Here is a 26,082-nt window from a genome sequence, read left to right as displayed (position 1 = left end):
AGAGAGAGAGAGAGAGAATGAGGGTGGAGGGAAGTAGGAAGGAAAGAGAAGCAGGAGCAAAGGAAAGGCACCATTTGTATTTTTGTCAGAAAGCGACAGTGCAGCTCTTGTCTTTTCTTGCTAAGGGAACTTGCAGTCTGGGACCTCACACACAGTCTGCCCCCCCCCTTTACAAAATCACAACTGCAATTTCCCAACAAATGTCTTCATAAATGGAGAATGGAGATGCTGGTCTAGGGGATAAGAGGCCACCCCACGCTTGCCGTACTGATCTCTCTACAGTGCACCCAGCAGGGAACAATAGCATGTGTGTGTATGTGAGTGCGCCTACATATGTATAAAAATCGGGGGGTGGTGTGCTAGTTTGGTGGGGTTGTGTGGAGCTAGTGAGAGGACCGCTTGTTTTTTCTGTCCTTTCTCATTCACAATGTATGCACGTGTTAAATATTTATGGTGGCAGGAGCAGGAAGGGAGAATGACTTGTCATTTTCAGTTGTACTTGTCTCTTTTTTTAGATGCCCAATCTTCAACACTGTTTTTTGAATGTATGTACAACTATCAGGAAAATCACTATGAACCCCTCTTGGAAGCTTGGACACAAAGTCAGAAACTGCTCTTCTATAAATTACTATCATTATTTAATTTAAAGAAGATAATTATAATTTATTTACAGGCCACAAATATCTCTATAGCACAGTTATGCTTAAGTACAGGGATTAAAATACACACACAAACAAATGTTTATATATTTGTGCCCTTCTGAAGAGACAGCCGTAATGTTTTCATCCGACTTCAGTTTACAATAATATTTACAGAGACTGAACTATGTCATGTTATCTGAGTGTCTATGACACAGTATGCTGTGCTGTGCTGGTCAAAAAAGGAACCTCAACTAGCAAAGGGTACAAGTCTGTATGAACTACTATTTATCAGAAATTAAAATTCGTGTTCACTGCATCATCAATTTTTTAAAGCCATCCTTGACACAGATAAGCACCGGTATTTTTAGTAGGATGAGCATTTCTGTTGCGTAAGCTCAGAGCTACCAGCTTAATTCCTTCATGTTCACTGCTGAAAAGAACCAAGGCAATAAAAATGAATTAGCAGAATAATTAGAAATGGACAGTTACAGTTGTAGCTGCATTTTTGCTTAATATGTATCTGATGCACAAAATACTCGAAGCTCCAGCCAGATAACCCTTTTAAAACATTCTCCAATAGCTATAAGGAAGGTCTAGTTCACTGCATGATTCTGCCCACGTCAGGTTGAATATTCAACTCTTTGATACAATACTGTACATGGCTGCTTTCAAGCCTTTTCATATCTTATGAATGTTGCATAAACTGTTGGTACATTTTACTCTCCCTTCTCAATATTCTCCTCTCTCATCGTCTTGGAGCAGCACATCTACCTTGGTAAATAAACATGCCTCTAATCCAGCTAAGAATGTTCTCCTCACCGCAGGATGTCCATCTCTGTGAGCCCAACAGGCCTCGTTTAAGATCTGGCAAGACCATTTCTCTCGGTCTTGCATCTTTAGGGGACTTGCTGGGGTCACAGGCTTCTCAAGAGAGGAATTTCAAACTCAATGCAAAAACTCCGGTCAACAAACCTAAAAGGGGCCAGGTGTGTTTATGTCTGAGTTGATGCCAGATGGGTAGATACAGTACTAATTCTGGCCTTTGAAGCAAAACCCTTCAGATGTACTGTAGTGAGTAGGAGTAAAGCTATTCCCGCTTGCCATGCTCCTTTGTACAGTGCATGCATAATAAACGGAGGAGTGTATACTGTAGTGTATACTTAGACTTGGACAGGGCTGTATGGGGGACGTAAAAAGTAAAGGTATGGGTCATTTTGCATAGATATTTATGTGCGTCCATCTGCATGTACAGGTCTTTCTACTGCTTGTGTCAGTTTGTGTCCGTCATGGCTGAGTGCATGTGCAGGCTGAGGCGTCCCAGTGGACTGAGGCATGTTTGATTAATTCATCTGACAGATATGAGGAGCTCAAGGACTATGCCGCTCTCTCCTCCTGCCTCCCAAACACTGACACACACACAGACAGACAGGGCCCTGCTGGGACCACATGTTACTGGTGTCTGGAGTCTGGTGTCTGAGTTGTGCATAGTAAAACGCTCACACACTCTATAATATTCCTATTGCAACCCCAGTCTCTTTGCTCAGCTTATCCTTCACTGTGACTGTTAACTAAGGTCAACTGACACTTGCATCATACATCCATCTTTCTTCTCTTCTGGCAGTGAACTGGTACTGTGAGGAAATTATATGAGCTACGAGCTGATTAATAGGGAATAAAGTCACAGTCCATCTGGTGTGGCCAGCAAACCTCACATATGGCGAAGAATCGGAGAGAAACCTCATCACCATCACTCGCTGACAACAGACCTTTCATACAGCACAGGCTGGAGGTTAATGAAAAGAACGTCCTGTGTTTGGTTGATGGATAGTTGGGGAATGACACAGCAAAAAATACACTTGGCCTTCTGTAAAACCTCGGCCTGCAGTATCTTGCATTCAATAAGAGGAGAAAAATCACATACAAGATGAATGAAACTGCATGTAGTCAGCTGCATTCAACAACAATCAACAAACATAAGAACAATAGTGTTAGTAGAGGAGACTGATGATACATTATCTCTGTATATGGGATAGCGTGCATCAAGCAGAATGTCCCTCACTGGTGGGCACAGAAAAGTTGGCATGCTGTGGCATGAAAGAGCTTGTTGGTAAACTTAAATTAATCCTGATCAGTCATTCTGTTATCGGATATATTTCAAAACCATTTATTTGTATAACAAATATATTTATAACAACTATTTCCTTTATAAAATCTAAATATCATACTCCCATAACAGTCACTGTTTTCCATCGTGATGCCACTTCTGCTGACACTTCAAATCTACCATCTGAGATATAACCACTGAAACAAGTAGCACTAAACATCATACACGCGACCCTTAAAGGACAGCTCCATCGATTTTACACAACAAAGTCTGTTTATAGGTCTTATGGAGGCCTACTGTATATGTGAAAACAGTTGTATAAAGTCTTTTGTGGCTCCAGGGGGAGCTGCGCGAAGACTGATAAATCTCATCAAATGATGCCACTTGACTCAGTTACAGTTTGGGCTGAAGACTACAGGTTTGGTGTGGAGTTAGTGAGCTTACTCGGCTCAAGGCTACATTAGTTGCTACTAGCACAACACACCTGAATCTTCATCGCGGGTGTAACAATATTATAGTAATGCTATGCTAAATCTGTAAAGGACTCTCTACAACTATCTGTGACTTGAAAATAGGGCTGCAAAATTCTACAGAGGGTGAAGTACCAGTAGAGCTGGATTATAATGCTGAAACAGTCCAATTTTACCACCAGTTGTGACAGAGTGCTAGAAGATAAAATTGTACTTCAGTGAATGAGACAAGGAAAAGACTCACTGAAAGACATTTATGTTAAGCTCAACTCTACTCACCCAAACATTAACGATCAATATGAAAACATGGACCAAACAGGGGTGAAGGAAAGCGCCTGTCAATGACGTGCCCATTTGTAAAGTTATGCCCTGCAGTCACCTCCATCAGGCTTGTTATTTATAGAGCAGGACAGTCTTATCTCCTTCTGTCTCTTCTCCTTGCACACTCCGCAGGGACTCCTCTTCCAGTGAAAGCTTTACTGAATTATTGATGAGATGTTTTAAATAAGTCATCAGGATGGAGCTAGGTTTTAACCCGTTGTCTGACAGCACGGTAGAGTTGGTTAAGTGCCAAGTGGGATAGGGACAGAGGCCATTAGTAAAAATAACAGTTTCGACTTATTAGTACAGCATGCTGTGAGGGCAGGCGAGGGTGGGGTCAGACTGTCAGTCAGCTGACCTTTTTAGCCAATATTGTGTGTGTGTGTGTGTGTGTGTGTGTGTCCCTTGGACTTGTTCTGAAGTCTTAGACAGACAAAGCCTGGTAGTGTGAAAATATAGTCAAATATTGTCATAAGAATGGAGGTTTCTACCCATGTGGGTGTGGTTTGCACTCAGCTGCAGGATAGAGAGGTGTGGGGAAGGCTTGTGAGAGCAGCACCAGGTGAGTTGATTACCTCAGCTGACACTCATGAACTAATCGCTCTCACATCTCTTAAGGCAGTAGTGTGCTGGACCTGGGTGCCAACGCACATTACAGAGGAGTTTTCTATGTTCAGTAAGTATTCTGTCAGGCATCCACAATCTAGTCACAAAATGTGCTTGGACGGCCTCTGAGAAAATACTCAATTACTGCCTGACGGGTATGATGACAGTCCTGCTGCAGAGTGCCTTAGAGCCCAGAGAGCCCAGATTGCTTCATGTTGGTGTGTAATGTCACATATCAACTAGGGAAAAGCTTGTCTGTTTATGACCAACCTGACCACACTGATGGTGACAATATCACTAAGACAAGCCTGAAGACACATGTAAGTATTCCTGTGTTTTTTGCTTAAATGTCGTAAAGCAAACTCAGAACTTTTGAATCTCCCCTTCACCCAAAAACAGGTTTGTACTTCAGAGACTCTCCTTCCACATCAATGAATACAAACACTCAAGACATTTCAGAGCATTACATCTCAACATCAATGAGTTCAAAATACCACAGATCACCACCCCAATCTATATTCAAATCATGGCATTTCCCCTGTGCGGATATTTCAGCAGAACTTTCAGGTCAGGTTCTGTGACTTAGAATCGAAAGCAGCAGGCTAAATGATGATTGTCACTGCTTACGTGCATGGTCAGCCCTCACTGCTGTTTTAGGTGTCAGGTTTAATTTTCCACTTGCTGATTAGCTTGATTTTTGAGACCTGTTTGACATATTCATTCATTGTCTGTCGTCATATGTCTTGATGTGCACTGATGCAGAGTCCCAGCCCAGGTGCAGAACAACACAGCTTGCCTGATGGGAAAATTACGTTGAGCAAGAGCCACTGCTCTTGTCATGGGTGTCCTATAGTTATACACAAGAACACAATATGCCAGTTGGTATACATTTGAGGGTGTTGAATTAAAGGCACCAGTGTGTAGGATGTAGTGGCAGTGAAATTATGTAGAGAAACTACAGTGGCCGCTAAACTTGCGATTTGGGCACATAAAGGTGGTTGGTTAACTTCCTTTGAAGCTAAAACTTGGAAGATAATATTTTTTTGTGAAAAGAAATATCCAATCTGATGAAATAGCCCCTGCATTGGCAAACACCCTGAAATGCAAAACAAGTTCAACATAAAGGGTCAATTTATTTTACACAAATGATACCAGTCTGCCTGATGCAAATTGCAGCTACACAGCATCACAACTCTCGGACCTATTTTAAAGCTGGTTTTCCTCATGACCAGGATTTACCTAACAATATTCCTGTCCTCAACTTTGGTTGGCTACCAGAAATTGGCTAGCAAAACTAGGCCAGGAAGAAGAGTAATGAATTTATCATGAACAGCACAAAGTGGGAATCTGTTCTTGTCCTTGGGTGTGAAAACACTTTGAAAAACGAAACTTTGGTTAATTAGAGCCCAATCCGATGAAAGCTGATCATGGTCTAATTGTGTTTAAAAGAACCGAGAGCCTCACTTGGCCATGTTTTCTCAGCTCCTCTGGAGTCTTTTGTCAAGTAGAATTCAATTATCTTCGCTTCAGCACAGCAACTCTTTGAAGACGAATTTCACTGGAGCACAGCATCTACACACTGGGTGGATGAGCCACCATAAACAAACACAGCTATCTCCCTCACAGGATTTTTCCAAGGATGTGCTGTGAACAACATTAATTACTGCCAACAAATTCCAGTCATTATATACCGCCATATTTGTCCTACATGTAATGCGTGTTTTGCTATCAGGTCTGTTTGTTGTTGCTCTGGTTCCACTAGTGCGCCTTGCTCATACAGAGTACAATACAAACACAAGTTAATAGATAATAAAAATACTTCAGATAAGTGTTTGTCACAACCTGGCATGTTGTTGATATTGTACAATATTTTCAGTGACTAAGAAAGGAAATTAATAAATATGGATGGCATGGAACACAAATCACTAAAAACCACAGGCAGCAGTATTTGTCCCATATGTGTCAAAGGAGGTACATTTTTTTTTTTTTACAGTTTATTCTCCAACCTTCTTTGGGCAACACCAAACATCTGAACACTTGGTAATAGAAATGAACATAAATAAAACAATTACATAAGCATCTCGCAGCAGGGATGAATTTGAACTATGTTGACCACTAAGGTAATTTGGTTTATAACCAAGCTGATAACTTAATTTTCACTTCTATAAAATCAACAAAATACATGGAATAAATGGGATAACTGCCACTACTTACACTCACCTTTTTCAGTTGGTTGGTTTTGTATTTAAGGTGCGTTTCCAACTGTATTCAAAATAATTTCATGTGCACAATTATACAAGAGAAGGAAATGCAAGGCTCACCCTCACGTCTTTAGTTGAGAGTAGTTTAAGGGTTTCTCTTAAATAATGTGTCCTTATACAGTATTTGCATATGTCAACAGAGCATAATGGTCACAAAAGTTCCCCTTTCATTCAGAGCTTTGGAGTTTCCCTGTGTCTTAAATGATAAGTGAACACACATAGACCATAACGCAGTACTAAAAGCTAAACCAACACATATATAAACATGTACACAAGCACACACAAACACATGCCACACACTCAAGCAGAATAACATAAAAAGACCAGCCAGAAACACCAACATCATTTCTCTCTTTCTTGTCCTTAGAAAAAAAGTTCTCATTTATCATCCAAAACATGGCCTGCTGTTCACACGGCTGACCAGATGTTGTCTGAGGAGGAGACTATGAATGCATCCAGTCTCTTAGTTTTGGACCAAAATCCTGAGAACCATAGTCCTCAGCCACCTGCATTTAACCGAAGCCAATTGAGCTAGAATAAAGAGAGACAAGAAAAAAAAAAAAGAGTGAAGGGTAAAGAGAAGCATCTCTCAAGCTACTGGTTCCCCACCAGCACCTGGGAGCTGTGGCAGGCAGCTTTAGTGATGGACTGTGGCCCTCTAGTGGTCAAAACGGGTTAGTTACACTACTTTTATATTGTTTACTGTGATGATCTCATAACTGACACAAAATACAGATCACATCCATCATTTGTGAAGATTACAGCTTTCTCCCAGCTGTTCAGCATTGCATTGTTTATAGTCTCTGAAAGGAGTTATTTAAACATCTCTCAGGAGTGGCAGTCCCTTACCAGACAGGCTGCGAGGGCGGGCCTCAGGAAGATCTGAGATTGCTCCAGTGGTCACAGTCTTCTTCATTCGGGAGCCAGAGGCAGCGGCTCCCAGTGCAGGCTTTGTCAAGGCATCGTCACTGCTGGCTCTTTTTAGCTAGAAACACATCTGCTGTTAGTATTAACAATATATGTCTTATATTGTTATAATGAGTGTGCTTGTGACTCACCCTGCTGAGGCGCTGGTCTGAGGCCAGCATGTTGGAGGATCTGGAGGTCTTCATGGCTGTCGAGGTGGTGGTGGAGGAAGATGCGACCAAAGAGGGCTGCTTGGCCCGTTCCTGGAGTCCCTGCTTGGGCAGCCCCACCTTGGTGGCGCCCGCTCTCATCATGGTTGTGTGTCAGCTAACTACACCTAAGAGAAGTCGAGAGAAGAGAGGAAACTGTTGTATAACAAACTCCAAAGTATTCACTGCAGCGCAGCCCTGGAGCTTGTCAGATGATTCTTCCAAATCAGATGCTCAGTATTGTCTCTTTGAAGGTTGTTCTCTTTAACCACAATGCTACACTGTCTATGGCCCCAGAGGCACCAGTAAGCACTGCTGAAGTATGAACACATGATCTTCCATTAACTGGAAAAGCTCTGAACCACTCTGCATGACTGGCTTTTGACTTTTAAAATGGCTCCTTTTGACAAATTAATTAAATAATTACAACTAGATAATATTAACCCAATTACAAATGATCAAATGTGGCATTGTGGGGCAGTACAAATCAAAATCTTTCAAGAAAATGACCACTACTGCAAAAGAATTTCATATTACATATAAACACATTTTTAGCAATACACTAGCTATAGATGTGGGTCAGAATTAGGACGAAGACGAAAGAAGAGGAAGCACAGAATAATAGGCAATACCATTGCTTCATGTGAATGATAAGACTATATTGTATTAGCACTGCCCAGTGGCATTTCGGGACTGGTCCAAAATATATAAGCCAAAAGTTTCCTCTGAGGGCAGCTAAGGTTATTCCAGTAGCAACACTATCGAACTACTTCCTGCTAGAGGGAGGAGAGAGAACTACATTTCTTATCTGATTTGTTCAACACACAGCAGTATCTCCACAAATCTAGTAGGAGGTATGCAGCCAGCCACAGCGTCCATTTCTCTGTAAGTAATCTAGTTAAAAAGCAGTACGATAATGGCGTCATTTGTCCAACTCCAACAGGATGTGGTCAAACAGAATGTTAAAGGTGTGCATTTGATGTCCACAAGGAAATGTACTCAGAGTAGCTGTAGGGAATGGAAGGAAATAAGAGTGCACTTAACCAAGGATAGTGTGTGTACTGGTAAAGAGCTCTGTATCTCCCACAGGACTGGCTGAGTCATTGATCAGGACTGGGGTAACATGATCTTCTGCCTCTGAGATGCACAGTGCTGTTAATGGGGATACCCTCTAGACTCTGCAAATGCAGAAGCAAGTGAAGCCTGGACAAGGCTATCAGTGGAGGACAGTTTTTTCTCCTCTGCTCTAAAGTATTTATCCTCATTTCATTTGACTGACATGTTGCATGTGTTCAGACAACAGGGCAGGGTAAGTCATGCTGCAATAAAAATGCAGAAACCAACATTCAACAGTCCCACAAAAGGGTATTAGAAGAAATGTGCTCACTAACCACTGAACCACAGAGGGGGATCCACATCAGTATAATGTCCCCAGTGGAGGACAGTTTGGTACATGTTACACTGCCATGTTATTAGAGAATGTTTGTAGATGGTTAGGAACTTATCTCATTAAGGACACACTGTACACACTTTGTTTTTGGCCCATATGAGAGCGTGCGTCTGCCTGCTGGCCCATCATATGATACTACGACCTCTCTAGGCCTCATCCTGTGACTAACTCCTGCCTGGTCTGGTAGTCTAACACCTCAGCTACCATGGCTCACCTCTCTTTAGATTAGTTTACAGGAATACAGCACCACTCATTGCACACATCCGACCTGCTTTTCAATCTGCTCTGACCTCTGTGTAGTCTAAATGAGGAAGTGTGGCAAATTTGAGGATGTTCCCTTTGGGGTCATAACTTTTTTTTTTTTTTTAAATAGGAGGGAACTAAGCAACAACCAAACATTTTGTGTAACACATTAAATCAGCCAGTTGTGAAACAATAATGTAATGTTTGAAAACATAAGCCTTTAAAAGTGCAAACCTCCTGTAAAGCAGGAGCCTTGTGCAGTTTAAGTGTAATCCACTTTGTCTTCACCTTCTTTGAACCACTGCAGGACTCAATTCTACAAATATGACCTCTCCATATTCCTCCGCAGAGATGTGATTCGCAGGAGCCAGAACTGTGTCCCACTTACTTTACAACGGCCTAGTTAAAATCCAAATGTCTTTGAGAGACAGACAGCGGGTTGTATTTTAAACTTGAACTAGCCAAGAGTTAAGACAGAGTGTGAGTTGGGAATCTCCCAGTAGAAAGCAACTGGGCTAAGAAAGACGACAGGCATTTACTAAGTTACTACAGCTTTACTACAGCTTGCAAGGTCTGACAAAACAAACATGTATAAATGACGTTGTGGCTTACACGAGGTTGGTAAAAACCTAAATATGGAATTTCCTTTTTCAAAAATGCCAAATTAGAAAACCAAATATAATTTGTAGTCACCACAGCCATAAGTAATGGGTCGTCATCTGCCTTAATTGCATTGCTTTCGAAAAACAGGAAGAAGAATGTAAAGGCTGAATATGGAACAGAGTGGCGGAGGAGTTTCTAGGTTATTTCTGACAGTTGCTGTTGGACTGGGCTGCTGAAAGGAGATAAGGACAAAGCATTGGGAGTCAAAACCAGTTATTAGTTTGGTTCTCAATGCAACAATCTAATCTGAGGGAGAAGACAATATGCTTTCATTACACAAGAAAGAGCAACATTGATATATAAGCACTCAATGTAAATAACTCCCAAATCAGATCAAATCAAGAAATATGATAGCTCAACAAAACTGACATGTCAAACACGACATTATGACATTCTACTTCACTGCTTTATTAATTAATTTACACAACTTCTTCACAGCTCGATCCCCTATATTCTGCCCATTACGAAATATTATGATTTATATACATTCATCTCCATGAGTACATATACCAGTAAATATAGATCCAGTATTTGGAAAAAAGGGTTATTTATATTTTTACTGAAAAAGATCCACATGTATAATCATTTTAAGGTGGACCCTGCAGTAGAACTGCTGCTCAGCAAAACAGAGACAGATGTTCATACAAAACCAATAATTATTCCTTACAAACCTACTACTATATAACAGTTAGAGGAAATACCGTCTCACATGTACACATGCATTGCACGAATGTGTAACTTGGCTGAATCTGCTTGCCACAACCACAAATCGCCTCAGATCACGTAGGGAAATCCTAGCTAACCAGTCCTGACCGTTCTCTGACCTTAAATACAAGTTGCCCTGGTACAAAGGAGGACGGGTCATGAGCACTACACTTCAAAAGTTCAGTTGATTATTTTTTTTTTTGTAGAATACTGAGCAGATACAAATGAAATGCATCCTGCCATCACTCTGTGCATGAGAACGGACATCCTGTCACTGGCAGTTACACAGTCTTTCAAAGAAGAGGCTGCAAAAGCTTCTTGTGGCAGCACTTAATTAGGCAAAGTGCATTCAGGTGTGACTGTACTGCTTGGCTACAATCAGTCATTTCTATTACATCGTAACACACAGCAAAGAATGACCAAACGAGGCTTTACAGCTATGTTGAATGAAGGTATTTCTTTACAATGGGCATTAAGATATCTGCTTTATCACAGATTCATGCTGACCTACACCAGACCACCAGAAAGCAGCAGGGAAAGTGATTCAACTAAAACACATCTGCTTCTGACTGCATTAGAAATAAAGGAAAAAAAGAAAAAAGGATATAAGATGCTAGGTTTAATATATAACTGTGTCATCTCATCCTCTCACGTGTGCTTTCCTGCCCAGATCACTGGTTAACTTTTAAAAACATTAACCTAACTAGAACATACTGTAAGCATAGCATAAGCCTAAATACTAGCCACTGTATTAAAACCTTGGATAAATACTACTCCTTCATAGAGTACTTCACAGCCCGAACCACATTTGCCTTGTAGAATTGTATTTTCAGTGGCTGACAGAAATGTGAGAAACCTGGCAGAAATATCGGCAACAGATGTTCTCAGTCACTTTCTTCTTAACTCATTATATAAAATGACTTCAGTTTTTCCTATTTCAAACTTTCCTTTTCCAATCCGACAGTGGTCAATCACATATTCAATCCCAAACAAACTCCATTGTCCCTATGAAGCAGTAAAACAATGACTGAAGACAAAACAACAGATTCCAATATCAACTGAGAGCTCTATGTAGTGAGCAGTGAGAAGAGGGTGATGGCAGATTGGTGTCAGAGAAAACGTCAAAGAAAAAAACCAACAACGGTGGTGCAGTTGACTCACGTGTTTGGTGCTGCTGGATGCTGTCCTAGAGCCTGCCCTCTGCCTGAGTGCCCTGAAGCACAGATGACCAAAATATCTGTCCTTTGCGGAGCACTATGGAGCGAGTCTGAGGACGAAAATGACGGGTCAGGAGCAACGGTGATCTGTTTCAATAGAGCAGTCAGGATGAGGAAGTACTGCAGGCTGCCAACCGCTTTGCCGTGTGTGCCGTTGTCTCTTTCACTCTCTCTCATACAAAGAGGAAGAGAGGGACAGAGTCTCTACCAGGGGCATGTTTCTCCTCTCACACTTTTTCCAGACTTTTCTTACTTGTGAAGGACAGACAGCAAGAAAGGGAGAATGGACCAGAAAGAGGAGGAGGAGAACATGTGGCTTTGAGACTACTGGGCCTGAATGAGGGTAATGATTTTTATTATGCTCGCACAGCCTTATCCACTGTTGTTTGACATGCAGGTGTCTGCACTTTGATTTAACCTGGAACTGTGTGTATTTGTGGTTTGTGGGCGAGACACAACTGTTCCACTGTATTCTTAAAAACCACAGTAAGTACTTGTGCAGCTTCAGTGAAGGTTTTGTGCACTACAGTATGTCCGACTCATGCCTGGCTCACTGAAGTAAAGTGAAAAATAAAGATTGATTCATGAGCATTCATTGTTATGAGTTCTTTATTTCCAAAGTGATCTGTAGGCTGTCACTACCAACACTAACAGCGCCAGTCTTTGTCTCAGAAACACTTGTTAATGTGAGGGTGGATCATGTGTGGAGGGGTCTGCATTTTCTGCTCTACCATACTGGTCTAATTTGGATCCCACAACGTATGGCATGTCAAGGCCGTGGAGCATGTGGGTAGAGAGCGTCCTGCACTCTGGCCTGGGATGAAACGGGCTTCAGTTTGTGGCAGAGCGGTAAACTGAGGAACTTGGTCCGACCACACCCCTATACCACCACAAAAAGTGCTCTTTAAAAGGAACGCTGCAAAGGGCTGAGAAACAGATGGGAATGCTTTCTTAGGCACCACATGCTGTTTCACACCCTGCTGCAGATTCAGATTTCAAGTGTGATTTAATGTACGCTGCATGCTTTTGACTACACTGCTTGTGTAATGTTGCCACTGGCGGACACTGCCTCGTTGACTGCAGCTCTGTTAAATGCTGTCAAAACACTGGACCGTTCCTGTGATTGTCCTCTACCAGCGGCCACGTATGACTGTGTGGCAACTGTGGATTACGCAATAACCACAGAAATGTCTTTCCAATGTTTAGAAGGTGTTATTTATCAACACCTCAAACATAGTGCAAGTAAACAGTCGAACTACTGTTTTAATAAGGAAAGCCACCTGTAGAGATAGTAGATAAATGTGAGTTTGTTTTCTATTGCAGTCTACCCTTTATGGATGTCTGTATTTCTGAACAAGCATGATATGACCCATGACTCAATTTGTCTTTATTCCAAATCACACAAAGAAGTGGAATACTCCAAATTATAATATATCACTAAAGGGCAGGTGGGGTGAACAGTGTTCAAAGCCATACTAATAATAGTTTAATAATAGTTAGGAGAGATTTGACTTAAAAACATACTCAATCATTTTTCTGCCGCCATGACGTTGGTGCTAGATTAAATGTCAGGAGATCAGTTGCAATTATGGTTAATTAATCCAAAAGTTATTAAGGTACATAATCTGTGAAGCAATATTGAATGTCGAGATATTTCATTAAAGCAGTGGACCAACCCTCCATCGGACTGAAATCGACACCCTAGAAATGTGTGCTTTTTATATACCACTGCGACTCACCTGTAGGAAAACACAAAAAGTACATCACTTTACCATTATTGGTAAGTGGCCATAATATAAGAACAATAAGGCAGTCCAAAACGTCCCAATATATAATATAGCATGGACTTCACTTTGAGGAAAAGCATTCACTTCAAGTTCACCTCTCTTACTCACAAGCACCACAATGAGAGACCAGTAATTACAAGTATACTGACCATCTCTCAGCCATAAAAATACACAACGTACGTATGAGGAAAGATTTTTCAACTGGAATACGCTCCCATAATGCATAAATTAAAACTGAACAGTTGCAAAAAGGGGTGAATTAGGAAACCGGAAACAGCAGACCCCTGGAGCATGAAACAGGCCACACATGAATAAATAATGCTGGAACATAAAGCGCTTTGGCTGGCTGCTCAGTAGGTGACGTGGCTCTCAGGGGATTCCTGTCATTGTGCGACACAAGAGGCTGAGCGGACGGACCATTGAATGCCACACTCTCCTCTTGACGCTCCTAAGCACTGCCTGCCTCTCATTCTCTTCCTTTTCCCTTCTACCGTCCACAGGAAAGAGCACTGAGTCAGACTCTCCACACAGACACAACACTGTGGCACGGGATGTGAAAACAAATGTAGAATGTCCGATGATGATTCAGTGATGAGTGTGTGGCTAAAAATAATACCTTTTCCATGATCACTGTATGTAGAGCGCACTTTCATTATACCATCCAAAACTGACAGCTGCACTTAAAATGTGGTTTAACTGTACAATGTGTCTAACATTTTTGTGCAGGAAGATATTTAGATCCTAATACCAGCTACTGTTTCTTTCTTATACCAACCATAGTGCTTCTGTTGGTGGGATAGTAACGTAGCTACTGGCAAATCTGTGTGTGACCACGTCGGCAGCTCTGAAGCATCTGTACAGCACCTGGGTCTGGGGAAACGCTGGGTGCAAAGTCATTATCTCAGCTAAAGTGAAACAGGAAGAGTGTGGAATTAGTCTGCATCCCATGCTGTGAGGCGGTCTCTGCTCTCCCTCTGGGCTTCCCCTTCAGTCTGGAGGGATCTGAAACCAGTACGCGACAGGACGCAAAGCTCCTTCTCAAAAGGCAGTTTGAGGGAAGTTGCAGCCTAGTTTCACACCAAACACAGCAAATGTGACATTTTCTGCAGTCACAAGCAATTTGCAAGTGTTAAATGTGACAAAAGCCAAGATACCACACACACCAGAAAGCCTACAGCTGCATAAATATTAGCAGACCTTAAATGGTTCAAATTGCACTCCTGGGAAGGGAGAACCCTGAGCGTACAGCTAGGAAGCAATAGTTCACAAGTGGTATGTTTGTATGTGTTATATTGACTATTGTGCCAGCGTTCACTTTGATCTGAATTATTGCTAGAAAGAGAGAGAAAGATTCTATAATTTCCCAACCAAAACACTTCTACTACTTCTGAGCATCTGAATATGAAACAGCCTAAAGATGAGAGCTGCTGCTTAAATCAGCACATTTTAGTTCAAGAAGAGATGAGAGAAAAGGAGGGCTGGTGAGGAAAGTGCTGAGTTGATGATTTCCTTTCATCTGGACATAGATCAATAGGTTGTTTGGCTGGATTTAGGCCCATACAGCAGGGGCGCACAAACTTTCAAAATAATAAGTGCTTACTATGGCATCCTGGCTCACTAATTGCGACAGTTCATATCTGAAAGGAGCTGTGAAGTTCCAGTCTTCAGTCCATTATCTTACTAAATAATGAATACAATGACTGAAACTGAGAAAAACGCCCTTTAGCTGAGGTCTTCAAATGTCTTCTTTTGTCCAACTCAAAGTTCGAGAGATTCAATTTCCTATCACGTACAACAACGCACAAAGCACAACATCTTCACATTTAGGAAGCTAGAACCAGCAAATGTTTGACATTTTTCACTTTAAAAGGTCTATTATTGGATTATCTAAATAGTTTCTGTAATTTTGACCGTTGATGATATCTCCTACGTTTGCAATGTATTAATTAAATGTTCAGAAACAAAATAAGGATCCACTTCCTGATCTGTTTGGCCCATTCCAAAACAGGGACTATTGATGTATTGAACGGTGCCACCTCGCAGCAGTCACAGTCCTCCATTATCTCACAAAAACACTGCTCTGCCCTGGCTTCACCAAGCATACAGTAGTAGGAGCTGAGATGAATACGGCCTTCATGCATATTTCATCTGCTTCATCCTCTGTTTCATCTTTCTCAGAGCCGGGTTCCCTAGAGGGCCGAACTTCCTGCTCTGACGGTGTCAAAGTTCTTGTCGGATAAACAGTCAGTGAGCCACGTTGTAGAAAGTTTAGCTGCTTTCCTGTCTGCCTGGCTGGCTACATGTGCAGGGAGTGGGCGGATTCCATAGAAACACTAGCATAGCATCCATGAGAACTGCGAGGGAATAAAAAGACAGCCACTAAACAGAGCTCGGTGATTTTCCACAATGGAACATCACAGTATTAGTGCCACTGAGCAGAACTGCTGTCCAGCCCTGCTCTGTGTCTTTAGAGCACACAGACTGGTGGCATGAGAGCTATTTGATGTACACTGTGGGTGTGTTCAGTGTGACCTGTATGAAGAGAGAGCAAAAGAGATTACAATGGCTCGGTCCTCTCTGGGCTACCAAACAAACATTTTGACGACACTCCCCACACGTGTGTGAACGTCATACTTGTAAACTCGCTTATCCTGTTTACCTGCAACTCAATAATATCAAATCATCTGTCTTATTCTCCGCGGGCACGTCACACTACTGGAAGACACTGTTCTTGCCCTCGGGCTTGTCGCGGTCAGTGTAGAAAGACCTCAGACCCAGCTGACCCATTTACAGAAACACTAGCATTCTCCAGAGCCAGCAAGTTAGACTGCAATACTTGTCAAGTATGCAGTCTGTTTCCTGGACGTTCTTGAACTGGAAACAGAGCCAGAGGAAAAAGATGCTCGGCGTTGCCTTCCTTCACAGCTGTATACACCGATCAGAAAGAAAACACTGCTGTGCCAATGCAGCTCATTTTTCTCCACTGCCCTTTTGGTTGATGATGAAGATGAGGGGAGGTAGCCTGGCAATGCTGTGGAGGCTGGGAACCATCTGTGCCTTTGTGAGGCTCAAGCATCGAGTCAAAATATAACGCAGAATAGCTGCAACCTGCTGACAGCACACTGAGCAGCCTCACATTCTGTCACAAATACGGCTGCTTCTATTTATTCTACGGAGTGAATGCCAAGTCAGTCCTCATTCCTGCTCCAATCTATCCATCTCCTCTTATCTCCTCAATTAAAGCCTCCTCTACTGCAGTGAAGGACGTGCCACTCCAGCTGTATGCAGACCAGACCTCGCCTCTTGAGGACAGATAACAACTCTCTCTTCTCAGATCACACAGAGCACTTTTCCCTCAATGTGTGCCTAAGAGAGCACACAAATATGTTTCTGACCATGTTAGTATTCTCCTAAGATCCTCATGATGAAGAGAGGGAAAACTAATCCTGATACAAACACGAGGGTCAACATTCACAGAAAATAAAAGCTAAAATAAAACGGGCACATGAAGACGAACAAGAGTGCTCTGGAAATCTGATCTCAGAGTACAAAACTATAACTCAAGCTACTGTATGAGACACAAGAGCATAGGCCTCATTTAGCTTTGATTCTTTAAAAAATACTAGATCTCATTTCAAGAAAACAACTTGCCCCTTCAGCAGCACACTGCATTGGACCATTAGTTCTTAATGGCTTTACCTGATAATGTATGCCTGGGAAATTGGTCCCTTTATGGACCGGCACACAGTCTGTGCACTGGTCGACCTGCACACGCTTCCAAAACTGCTCTACTCTGACATAACCAGCAGGAAACTCTCTATCTAGTCTTGAGTTTGTTTAGAGATAAAGTCACTTCCACCTCGACTACACTTTTGCAAATAGAGACTACTGCTTGACACTGCTTAAGATAAAATCTCGTCAAACCGGTTCATAAATGACTCCATTTTGCCCTGTAAAGACAGTATTCTGGACTTGTGTATAACTTATATAACTGCCCCTCTCTGACAAAGTTCAAAACACTTAATTGTCACTCCACATTGATTGACAGGTCAATACAGGCTAACACTACACAGCAACTAATGAACTTAATGAACTCAGCACCCACTGCTGCAGCATGAGGCAGTCTCTTAGATCCTCCATCTCATTACTGTGGCCAACGTGTGTGTTTTGGTTAAGATGGGCGTCCCACCGTTAGTCTTTTTTAATCTCTCTCAATCCCTCCCGACTCAAAATCCTCACCACCGCCAGGAGGCCATACTTCTGCACACACACATTTATTCCCACAATCTCACATTGTGTTTTTTAATAAACTGAGCAGGACTCAAGGGTGTACATACTGTTTGAAAAGTACGAATTTATACAATTCTAAGTCTTGATTTTAGTCAGTACTTTTTGACCCAATAAATTAGAGAGAGGTATGTCAAATATTAAGATATGCAAATGATTGTCTCTCCACACAGCTTTGAGATGAGTCACTTGCTGTACGGGGGGGTTTGGAAAGTGTGTACTTTGTGTGTGAAAGTGTGAGACCCAGATCGGTCATCTTAGAACTATTTTAAGCCCGCAGCGTATTAATATGGTGGCATTTCCTTCCATAGATAATAACTGGGATCTGGGGTATTCAGCATCTGACGTACAGTGTAGAGAACTACATTACTGCAGCCCCTGCCCTTCACCCCTCTTACCACAGCTGGACAAGGTCACTCTGAATCTTGTTCCCCCACCCCCACCCCGACTCATTTCACAAATGTCAGTTTCAGCATGTGGATGAAAGACTTCAGTGCTGCTGCTAATTTTCTACTCACAGTCCCTGAGCACATACTTAACAAAAGTGAATCCAGGACACCAGCACTGCTAGAAGATATTACTGAGTATGTGGGGCGGCAACGAGAGGAGACCCTGAACTCCCTTTAAAAACACAATCACATACATTTAATTCTTCCCATTGAGCCGAGCGCTCAAGGTATCATTTCCTATCTAACTGGACATGGGTGCTCCCCACATAACCCCTGGCTATTAATAGCAAGCCAGTGGCAGGAACTGCCTGGATAATGAGTTGTACAGAGGATGAGCAGCTATAGAAAAAACAAGGGAGAATCACGACTCCAGGCTCTACAAGGACACCGCAAGTGTGAGTCCAGGCAAGAGATGCTTCTGCCTCACAAAACCAATAATAATCCCAAACAGATTTCAAATTGAGCAATCCTGTTAGTTGTGTTCGTCGATCTACACCCTTACACAGAAAAGACAGAAGCCTCTTCACGCGACACCTATCAGTCAATGGCAATGATTAATAAACTGTATGTATCCACATTGGTCAGCGCTATAGTCTCATCAGACCCGCCTCCCTTGGTGCTTTTTGTGTCAAGCACAGCCTGTCCCGAACACAGCCCAGAAGGCAAAGACAGATTTCCAACTATTTCCCTTTCTTGGATGGTTAACCATGAGAAAAACAGAGGGTGTAATTACCTACAAACAACATTCACAGTGACCGGCTCATAAATGACTGGTGCGCTGCTCATATTTGAAGTCTCCTTTCTCCATAATCAAAAGGAACAGAAGAGAGTGAAAGCTGTCATTTGTTGCCCATTTGGTTTCTCCCAAAGGATCCGAGCGCGTACCACTGCAAGGCTGGTCTCTGCTATAAACATGAGACTACAACGGAAGCTCTGCAATTAGGATTTTTTTACAGCTTCACTTTTTGTCTTTATTGAGATGTCCGTTTATGCTGCACAGCACGCCATGGTCATAGTTTATTATAATTAGTATTATTATTATTATCATTCACTATTTTAGACAGTGATCTGATGTTTCTGAACAAGTCAATGTTACGTGGCAAGAGTAGAATTACACACAGGAGCTTAGTCAGGATCATTTGCTATATTGAAGAATTTAAGTACCTATTAAAAACATAAACGTTAACAAATAAGCACAGTAAACACAACAAGGCCTTGTTTGACTGCTTCACATGGCACTGATCTAATGAGGAACAAATGGCTGACTGAAAAACTGCTCGCAGCGCACCGAAGTGGTTCCAAAGGCAACTTGCCATTGCCAGCAAAATGTGAAATTTACATTAAAACCCAGGAAAGCTTGAGCAGCAGAGCTTATTATATATATCTACCAGTATATTCCCAGGTTAGTGTCAGGAAGGAAAGTATGGGAATCCTACACAGAAGGTGCTAAACTGCGCCTATAAAGAAACCTTTCATTGATATAATCTTTGTAATATAATGATAAAACTAAATATGTGTGTTGTTAAAAGAACTTGAGCTCAGGGCTGTAGCTACCACTGATGTCCTCTGTATTGCTGGGAAGAATTTGGGGGTTTTAGCAACCTGAGGGGACTTTACAGTATAAAATTAAAACCTTATACATAGTGGGTGTTCTATTGGCTCCAATATGTTTATGTTTACATTTGATTACTTCTGTGCTAACACAATTATAAATAAATAAAAGCCACTTCTCCTCCAGATATATATCCCTGGCACTGTGGAGAAGGCTCTGAAGCTGCATTATAACACTAAATATAACAAAAGACTTTCCATTTAGGATAGTTAATTTGCTAAAGGTCGAGGAGTGTAAGCTGCAGTATCTTCACTGACCTGTGGAGATAACAGGGCATGTCCCTCCACACAGGAGAACCTTCATAGAGTTATCAGGTAGAACAATACTATCAGTGCATTCAGGCTTTCACTTACAACCACGGTGGGGTAGGAACTGAGCCAATAAAAGGGGTATTTATAAAGCAGATGGGGAGTACTGATCGAACACAGTCCTGTTGAACTCACGACTCCGCATGGTGCATCGTTAGCAAGTAAACTGAGACATTCAGGAGCAATATTAAATCCATGTAAAATCGAAAACAGCGTTATAGGACTTTCTGTTGGCCAACACTACAGCCACACAGTGACACATCAATGACGGACATTATCATCTCAGGAGCGACACGTCTGCTTCACAATGACAGTCGTTACATTAAAGGAGCACAAAGGTCCACAACAACCAAGCTGTCATCAAAGTCCGTTTGGCGTCGCCGGTCAGACCTACTGATCCCGAGCGACTCTCTCTGACAGCTCCGTTAACGTCCACCGACAACGGAGCAGCGTTAACGTTAAAGTTTACACATTTTAACTCCACCAGCTGGTGACAGAAGAGGGAAGAAGCTGTAGTCGGTCGGCCATGAATGAGTGTTAGCCTCGCCTCACCTGTTCAGTGCTGCTGTTGGTTTGTTTGATCAGGATGCTGCTGCCGCCGCCTCACGCACGAGACTCATTAAAGTGTCCCCGCCGGCCCGTGCTGGAGCCGGTAGGTGGAGCGCGTGAAGCAGGTTTGGCGCAGTGCTCGGAGAGAATTCTGGGAAATGTAGTCTTTGTGTTAAAGGCTGGGAATGAGAGAAATTACAGGTTTTACAAGACAAGTGTACATTCATTCTAAGATATTTTTATATATACGTGTAAAATCGTTCATGTCTATGTATTTAGGACTACTTACTTATTGTTTTTTTTTCATTATTGAATTTCTTGATGGGAATGAATTATATATACTGTCAGTGGAATGAATGCTGGACATGGGAAAGTCTTTCATATCTTCTGTATCAAATGTGTTAACAAAGCTGTACACCACACTGATATACGCGGTAAATAAAAATCTATCAAATGCAAACAAACCCGACTATACCATATTAACTCTTAATGTCAATTTTGGAGGCAGCAGTCTTTTGTTGTTGTATTGGATTGTATGGTTTTAGTAATATTTTGTCATCCCTTGTAGAATTACCGCATCTCTGACGCATTTACAATAAAAACAAAATGTAGGCCGATACATTTACACAGCACAGATATAGGATTTATTCCAGATGATTCTTTGGTGTTTCTAATATCAGATTTAAAATATTATACAAAAACCATAAGATGATTTATAATAGTCTACTCCTATTGGTATAGGCTGAGTGAGGCGCAACGCGTATAATCCAACACAATTCAACAATACACACGCTGCTAACTCCAAAATGATCATCAAGTCTCAACACAAACATTGCATAACCCCGATGAAGGTCCGATTTACCGCAGGGTGATGTGGAAGTCACGTTGGTAGGTTGTGTCGAATCTGCTGACACGAATTTAAATAAATCTCACGATGAGAGAAAATGATTTTTAAATACTTTCAGAACATACATGTTTTCACCTGCCGCTGTGCATTTATGACACTATACAAATACATATGCTTTAATTGTGTTTATTATTAATTCGGTTCTCAGACATTAAATATGTGACGAATCAGCACTCGCTCTTCAATGACTACATTTCCCTAAAGGACTGTCATTGAGAAACATGGCGGCCTCCACGGGTGCTGCAAGCGCTGCTGGCTCCGACCCACAAGGTCCAGCTTCGGCGGGTCCGAGTGTGGACAGCCCGGCGTTACAGTACAGTATGATCCTGGAGCATCTCATCGGGGACAAGAGGCCCGTAAAGGACCTGAGCCCCGGCGTTATGGGGGGGCTGCCGGTGCCTCTTAAAAGCGACGAGCAGAAGATGATCGAGAGAGGAATGGAGAGCTGCGCCTTCAAGGCGGTTCTGGCCTGTGTGGGAGGTGAGACACTAACATTATAAATGTATATTACAGCTGCTCAACATCTGGGTGTTTATGTTTGTCTATGATCAATTAAAGGTTAAAGGCATTTTACAGGCAAAAGTGTAAAGCATGCCCTACCCTAGCTTCTCATTTATGAGGATGTGCTGCTTGTCTCTCCTCCTGTGCAGTAAACTGCTTATATTAAGGTTTGGTACTGTTAGTCTGACAACGGGAGCAATTTAAAGACGACTCCCTGGAGTTTGGGAATCTGTGATGTCCACTTTCACTATTTTATAGATCAGACGATTCATCTGTTACAAAAAATAATTGCACCATATTTCCTCTCCATTACTCATACATGATCAATAACTTTAAAGGCATATTTCTTCAGTCAGAAGAGAAAAGTATGACAGTATGCGTCTTTGTTAAAGTCAGTAAATGTGGTGATGTATTGTGCAGACACTCATGTTGGTGTTTTCGTTCTCCACAGGGTTTGTCCTCGGAGGAGCTTTCGGTGTTTTCACAGCAGGCATCGATACCAATGTTGGCTTCGACCCTAAAGACCCTCTGAGAACTCCGACAGCACGAGAAGTCCTCAAAGACATGGGCCAGAGGGGGATGTCGTACGCCAAGAACTTCGCCATCGTGGGCGCCATGTTCTCCTGTACAGAGTGCATCATAGAATCAGTAGGTCACACCACTTCTCATCATTACTGATGTTGGATATAACCACACAGCTTCATAAACGTGACTGAAACTAATGACTTTGACAGACAAAACAGACTCATTATGTGAATATGACACTACTGTAAGTCCACTGTAAGATTAGATTTAATTAATAAAATAACAGTGACTCATTTTCAGGTTGCTCTACAGGAGAACTAAACTGAACAAACGGAGCTCAAACCAAAGAAATAAATGAGTTCAGAAAGAAGAAGATTTCATAAAACAGGGACTAGACAAAATAATGTAAACACTGCTAGAAGTTATTAGTTACATGATTTTACTACGACAGCACCCAAAAGACCAAATGTGTAATTTCTAAGTAAGTAAGTGGGGCATCAGTACGAAAAACTGCAGAATTATTTAATATGTCAACAGGAACAATATGGAAAATCATGACGACAGACACAATAAAATGGGGTCAATAAATGTGCTAATGAGCATTGAAACTAATCTGATCCACCTTTGTTGCAGTGTTTGTTATTGTGATTACTCATCTTTTATGAATTATTCATATAAAATTGTTGTGTGTCCAGACAGCAGTATTATATTTGCTTCTATATTGTAAAAAGAAAAGCTCAGGGATAATTTAACAAGGCCTCATAGCCAAAATAAGGAAATGCAAATCTTAATATTGTTACTGTAATACAGTTCAATATCCCATGTTGAATGTTTCAAGGTTTTTTGAGAACTTTATGGTAGTTATGTTCTGCTTTTTTAACTCAATCAAAATGGTCTGATAGCGCCCTCTGGTGCCAGCGTGCTTATTGTTTTTCATTTTTAAACTGATGATGCAACGCTACTACATGAACCGTACTTAACTTACAAAGTAAAAAGAAAAACAGCTCACTCGGTCAAATAATACAGTTCAGATATAACGAAATGCTAACTTCTGATTGGAAGTCCTCACTGTTTCCTGGCGTTTTTTCCATCTGCGTCTTATAACATTGTACCTGTTATTGATTTGCAGCACAGAGGTAAATCTGACTGGAAGAACGCAGTGTACAGCGGTTGTGTAACTGGAGGAGCTATTGGATTTCGTGGTACGTTACCTGGTGTATTTACTGTGATGTTTTAAATTGAAGGTAGTGTGTTTCTCTTGTCCTCACATTCATTCTTCTTGTATTTTGCAGCCGGTCTGAAGGCTGGGGTGCTGGGATGTGGAGGATTTGCTGCATTCTCTGCTGCCATTGAATATTATTTGCGGTGAACCACTAAAGAGTGGCTTAATGGACAAGAACTTAATCTGGACCATAAAAACATCTGGACCGGCCCTGTGAGAAATCCAACCGTGTGAATATTTACCTGCACATGGAGGATTGCTGCAAAAGCAGAAGTGATGTATGTGATGGAAGTGACAGGTTCCTGTGTGTGTACAGTGCTGTTCAGTGAAGGCACAGTGGGCTGAAGAAGACCTGTATGTATTTCCCAGTGTCTCATTACTTTTATCATACGGACAGTTTGAACAAAACAAACTAACTTCCTGTGGAGAATCTCCAGAAACAGCAGAGTGGATCTGTTTCTGTGTCGAACGTATAATGTTGAACACAAATCACCTTCCATCTGAGTCTCGCCCAGCTCAGATCAGACTCCGATAAACACTGTTCTTGTTGTAGAACATTGGTATGATGTGTCAATAACTAATCACCATCAGGATCATTTATATTAAAGAGGTTTTTTTTGTTAAATTGTGCATTCAGGACTTTTTTTCTTGATGAAGTTTACACGTGTCCATGACCATAAAATTGTTAATTGCATAACAGTTTTGATTTTAGTTTGAATTTATATATTGTATGTACAGTAAAACTAATAAAAGCAGTCCCAAATAGAAACAGGTCTACTTTACTAGCCTGGTCTGGATTTTATAGAAATTATCTGGATGTATAAAACCCACTTGCAAATTTTAAGGTGCTTAGATTGCCTGTGCAAATAAAATGGACATGCTGCACATCGCTAGATTGGTAAGATTTTCCACAATTCAAATGTTCGGTTAATTTTACAGAAACTATGGGCACCAAAGTATAATTCATTCAGATTTATCAGCATGGTAGACAAGATAGACGGGAAGAAATTGCTCCCAACTGTTTCATTAATATTCATCCAAGTTGTGAATATTGTCATGTGAAGTCCTCACTGTCTGTATGCTGGGTGTTGTAAATCTTTGGCTGCTGCAAAATCATGTTGACCTTTAAGTGTCACAGAGAAAAAAAGTACAACCTAAAATTCAAGCTGTTAGTTGGTACAAAAAACTCAGGAGAAGCAACATCACATAGTATTTCCATCTTTACTGAGCAACAGGTTTGTGCTAAAGGAATGCGTAAGAGCTTTTATTAGAAGGTTTATGGTAAATATGTTGTCTTTAGTCACAATTATGTAAGTACAAATGTAAGTGTTTACAGAGGGAAATTATTTTAGGTTTCCACCATGAGACCTCTGGAGGACCAACAGAGCCTTTACAGAGCTACATATACACCTGGGGAGGATGCTTTATAAATTATGAGTATAACCCATTTTCATTTAAGTAGTTAAGTATATTTCTTTAATGACTTTCATTATCCATTTAGACAACAAGCTCAGGTTGTTAATTATTTCCCAATATGGGCGTTACAGTTTGTATAGACTGAGGAAACACAAACCTGTTTATTTATATCAGAAATACTGACAACGTGCTGCAGAGAACCATCATGCTATATGTTTGAAACATGGACACTTTCAACCTATAGAGCATGTGAAGCTCTGGCGACCCCTAGTGGGGGTGGAAACCAGGGCTATATAGTAACACCTTCATAAAGGGAAGATTTATTTCAGGACTGTTATATTAGACTGCATTAGTTTTAGCGTGGTGTGCCTAATAAAGTCACAAATATATAGAATTTCTACATAATGTTTCTCTGTATATGGCTAACAGTAAGAACACATAATACAGATTACCTGGAATAAAGTGCACATGTGGGAAACAGGCAGAACCACAGAGCAATGAGGACTTCATAAATGGATATTTTCACATTTCTGTCAAATGTGGGCAGAGCAGTGACAACAACACACACTCACACACATAACATGTCTCCACTTTAAAGCCCCTTGCTCTTAAAACAGAGAACACACACACTGCACACCAACGGTGTCTCCTTACAGAGAATACACTGAAATTCGCTAAGTCATTGATTTTAGACACAGAGAGGGGGGGTGCACCGGTCCTGGA

General features: G+C 41.4%; 2 protein-coding genes across 4 annotated transcripts in view; one reads left to right on the top strand and one right to left on the bottom strand.

Annotated features, from left to right (window-relative positions):
- Positions 1-20,897, bottom strand: part of specc1 (sperm antigen with calponin homology and coiled-coil domains 1) — a 67,223-nt gene extending 46,326 nt beyond the window's left edge. Inside the window, exons 1-3 of one of the 3 annotated variants that reach the window (XM_035666615.1) lie at positions 20,792-20,897; positions 7,462-7,646; positions 7,253-7,388 (exon numbers count right to left, since the gene is read on the bottom strand). In XM_035666615.1, coding sequence (XP_035522508.1) covers positions 7,253-7,388; positions 7,462-7,623 — 298 coding nt within the window. In that variant the 5' untranslated portion in view covers positions 7,624-7,646; positions 20,792-20,897. Of the gene's footprint in view, positions 1-7,252; positions 7,389-7,461; positions 7,647-11,740; positions 12,219-20,791 lie in introns of those variants that run through there. The other 2 variants (XM_035666614.1, XM_035666616.1) reach the window with 2 other exon arrangements.
- Positions 20,898-21,894: 997 nt separating this feature from the next.
- timm22 (translocase of inner mitochondrial membrane 22 homolog (yeast)) lies at positions 21,895-24,568 on the top strand. Its single transcript, XM_035667260.1, has 4 exons — positions 21,895-22,175; positions 22,648-22,844; positions 23,851-23,923; positions 24,014-24,568. Exons 1-4 carry the CDS (start codon positions 21,917-21,919, stop codon positions 24,088-24,090), a joined length of 606 nt encoding a protein of 201 aa, XP_035523153.1. The 5' UTR covers positions 21,895-21,916; the 3' UTR covers positions 24,091-24,568.
- Positions 24,569-26,082: the final 1,514 nt, after the last annotated feature.

The sequence above is a fragment of the Morone saxatilis genome, unplaced genomic scaffold (assembly GCF_004916995.1).
Source record: "Morone saxatilis isolate NCDOM2014 unplaced genomic scaffold, NCSU_SB_2.0 Contig20, whole genome shotgun sequence".
NCBI classification, from domain to species: domain Eukaryota; kingdom Metazoa; phylum Chordata; class Actinopteri; family Moronidae; genus Morone; species Morone saxatilis.
Note: the sequence above shows the minus strand (reverse complement) of the source record. Positions and strands in the feature narration are given on the sequence as shown.

What these genes read in the sequence shown, in the direction of transcription:
- timm22 (XM_035667260.1), top strand. Translation starts at nt 21,917, where the DNA reads ATGGCGGCCTCCACGGGTGCTGCAAGCGCTGCTGGCTCCGACCCACAA. An exon ending in GGTTCTGGCCTGTGTGGGAG is followed by an intron (nt 22,176 to 22,647) that starts GTGAGACACTAA and finishes CGTTCTCCACAG; the next exon opens with GGTTTGTCCTCGGAGGAGCT. An exon ending in CAGAGTGCATCATAGAATCA is followed by an intron (nt 22,845 to 23,850) that starts GTAGGTCACACC and finishes ATTGATTTGCAG; the next exon opens with CACAGAGGTAAATCTGACTG.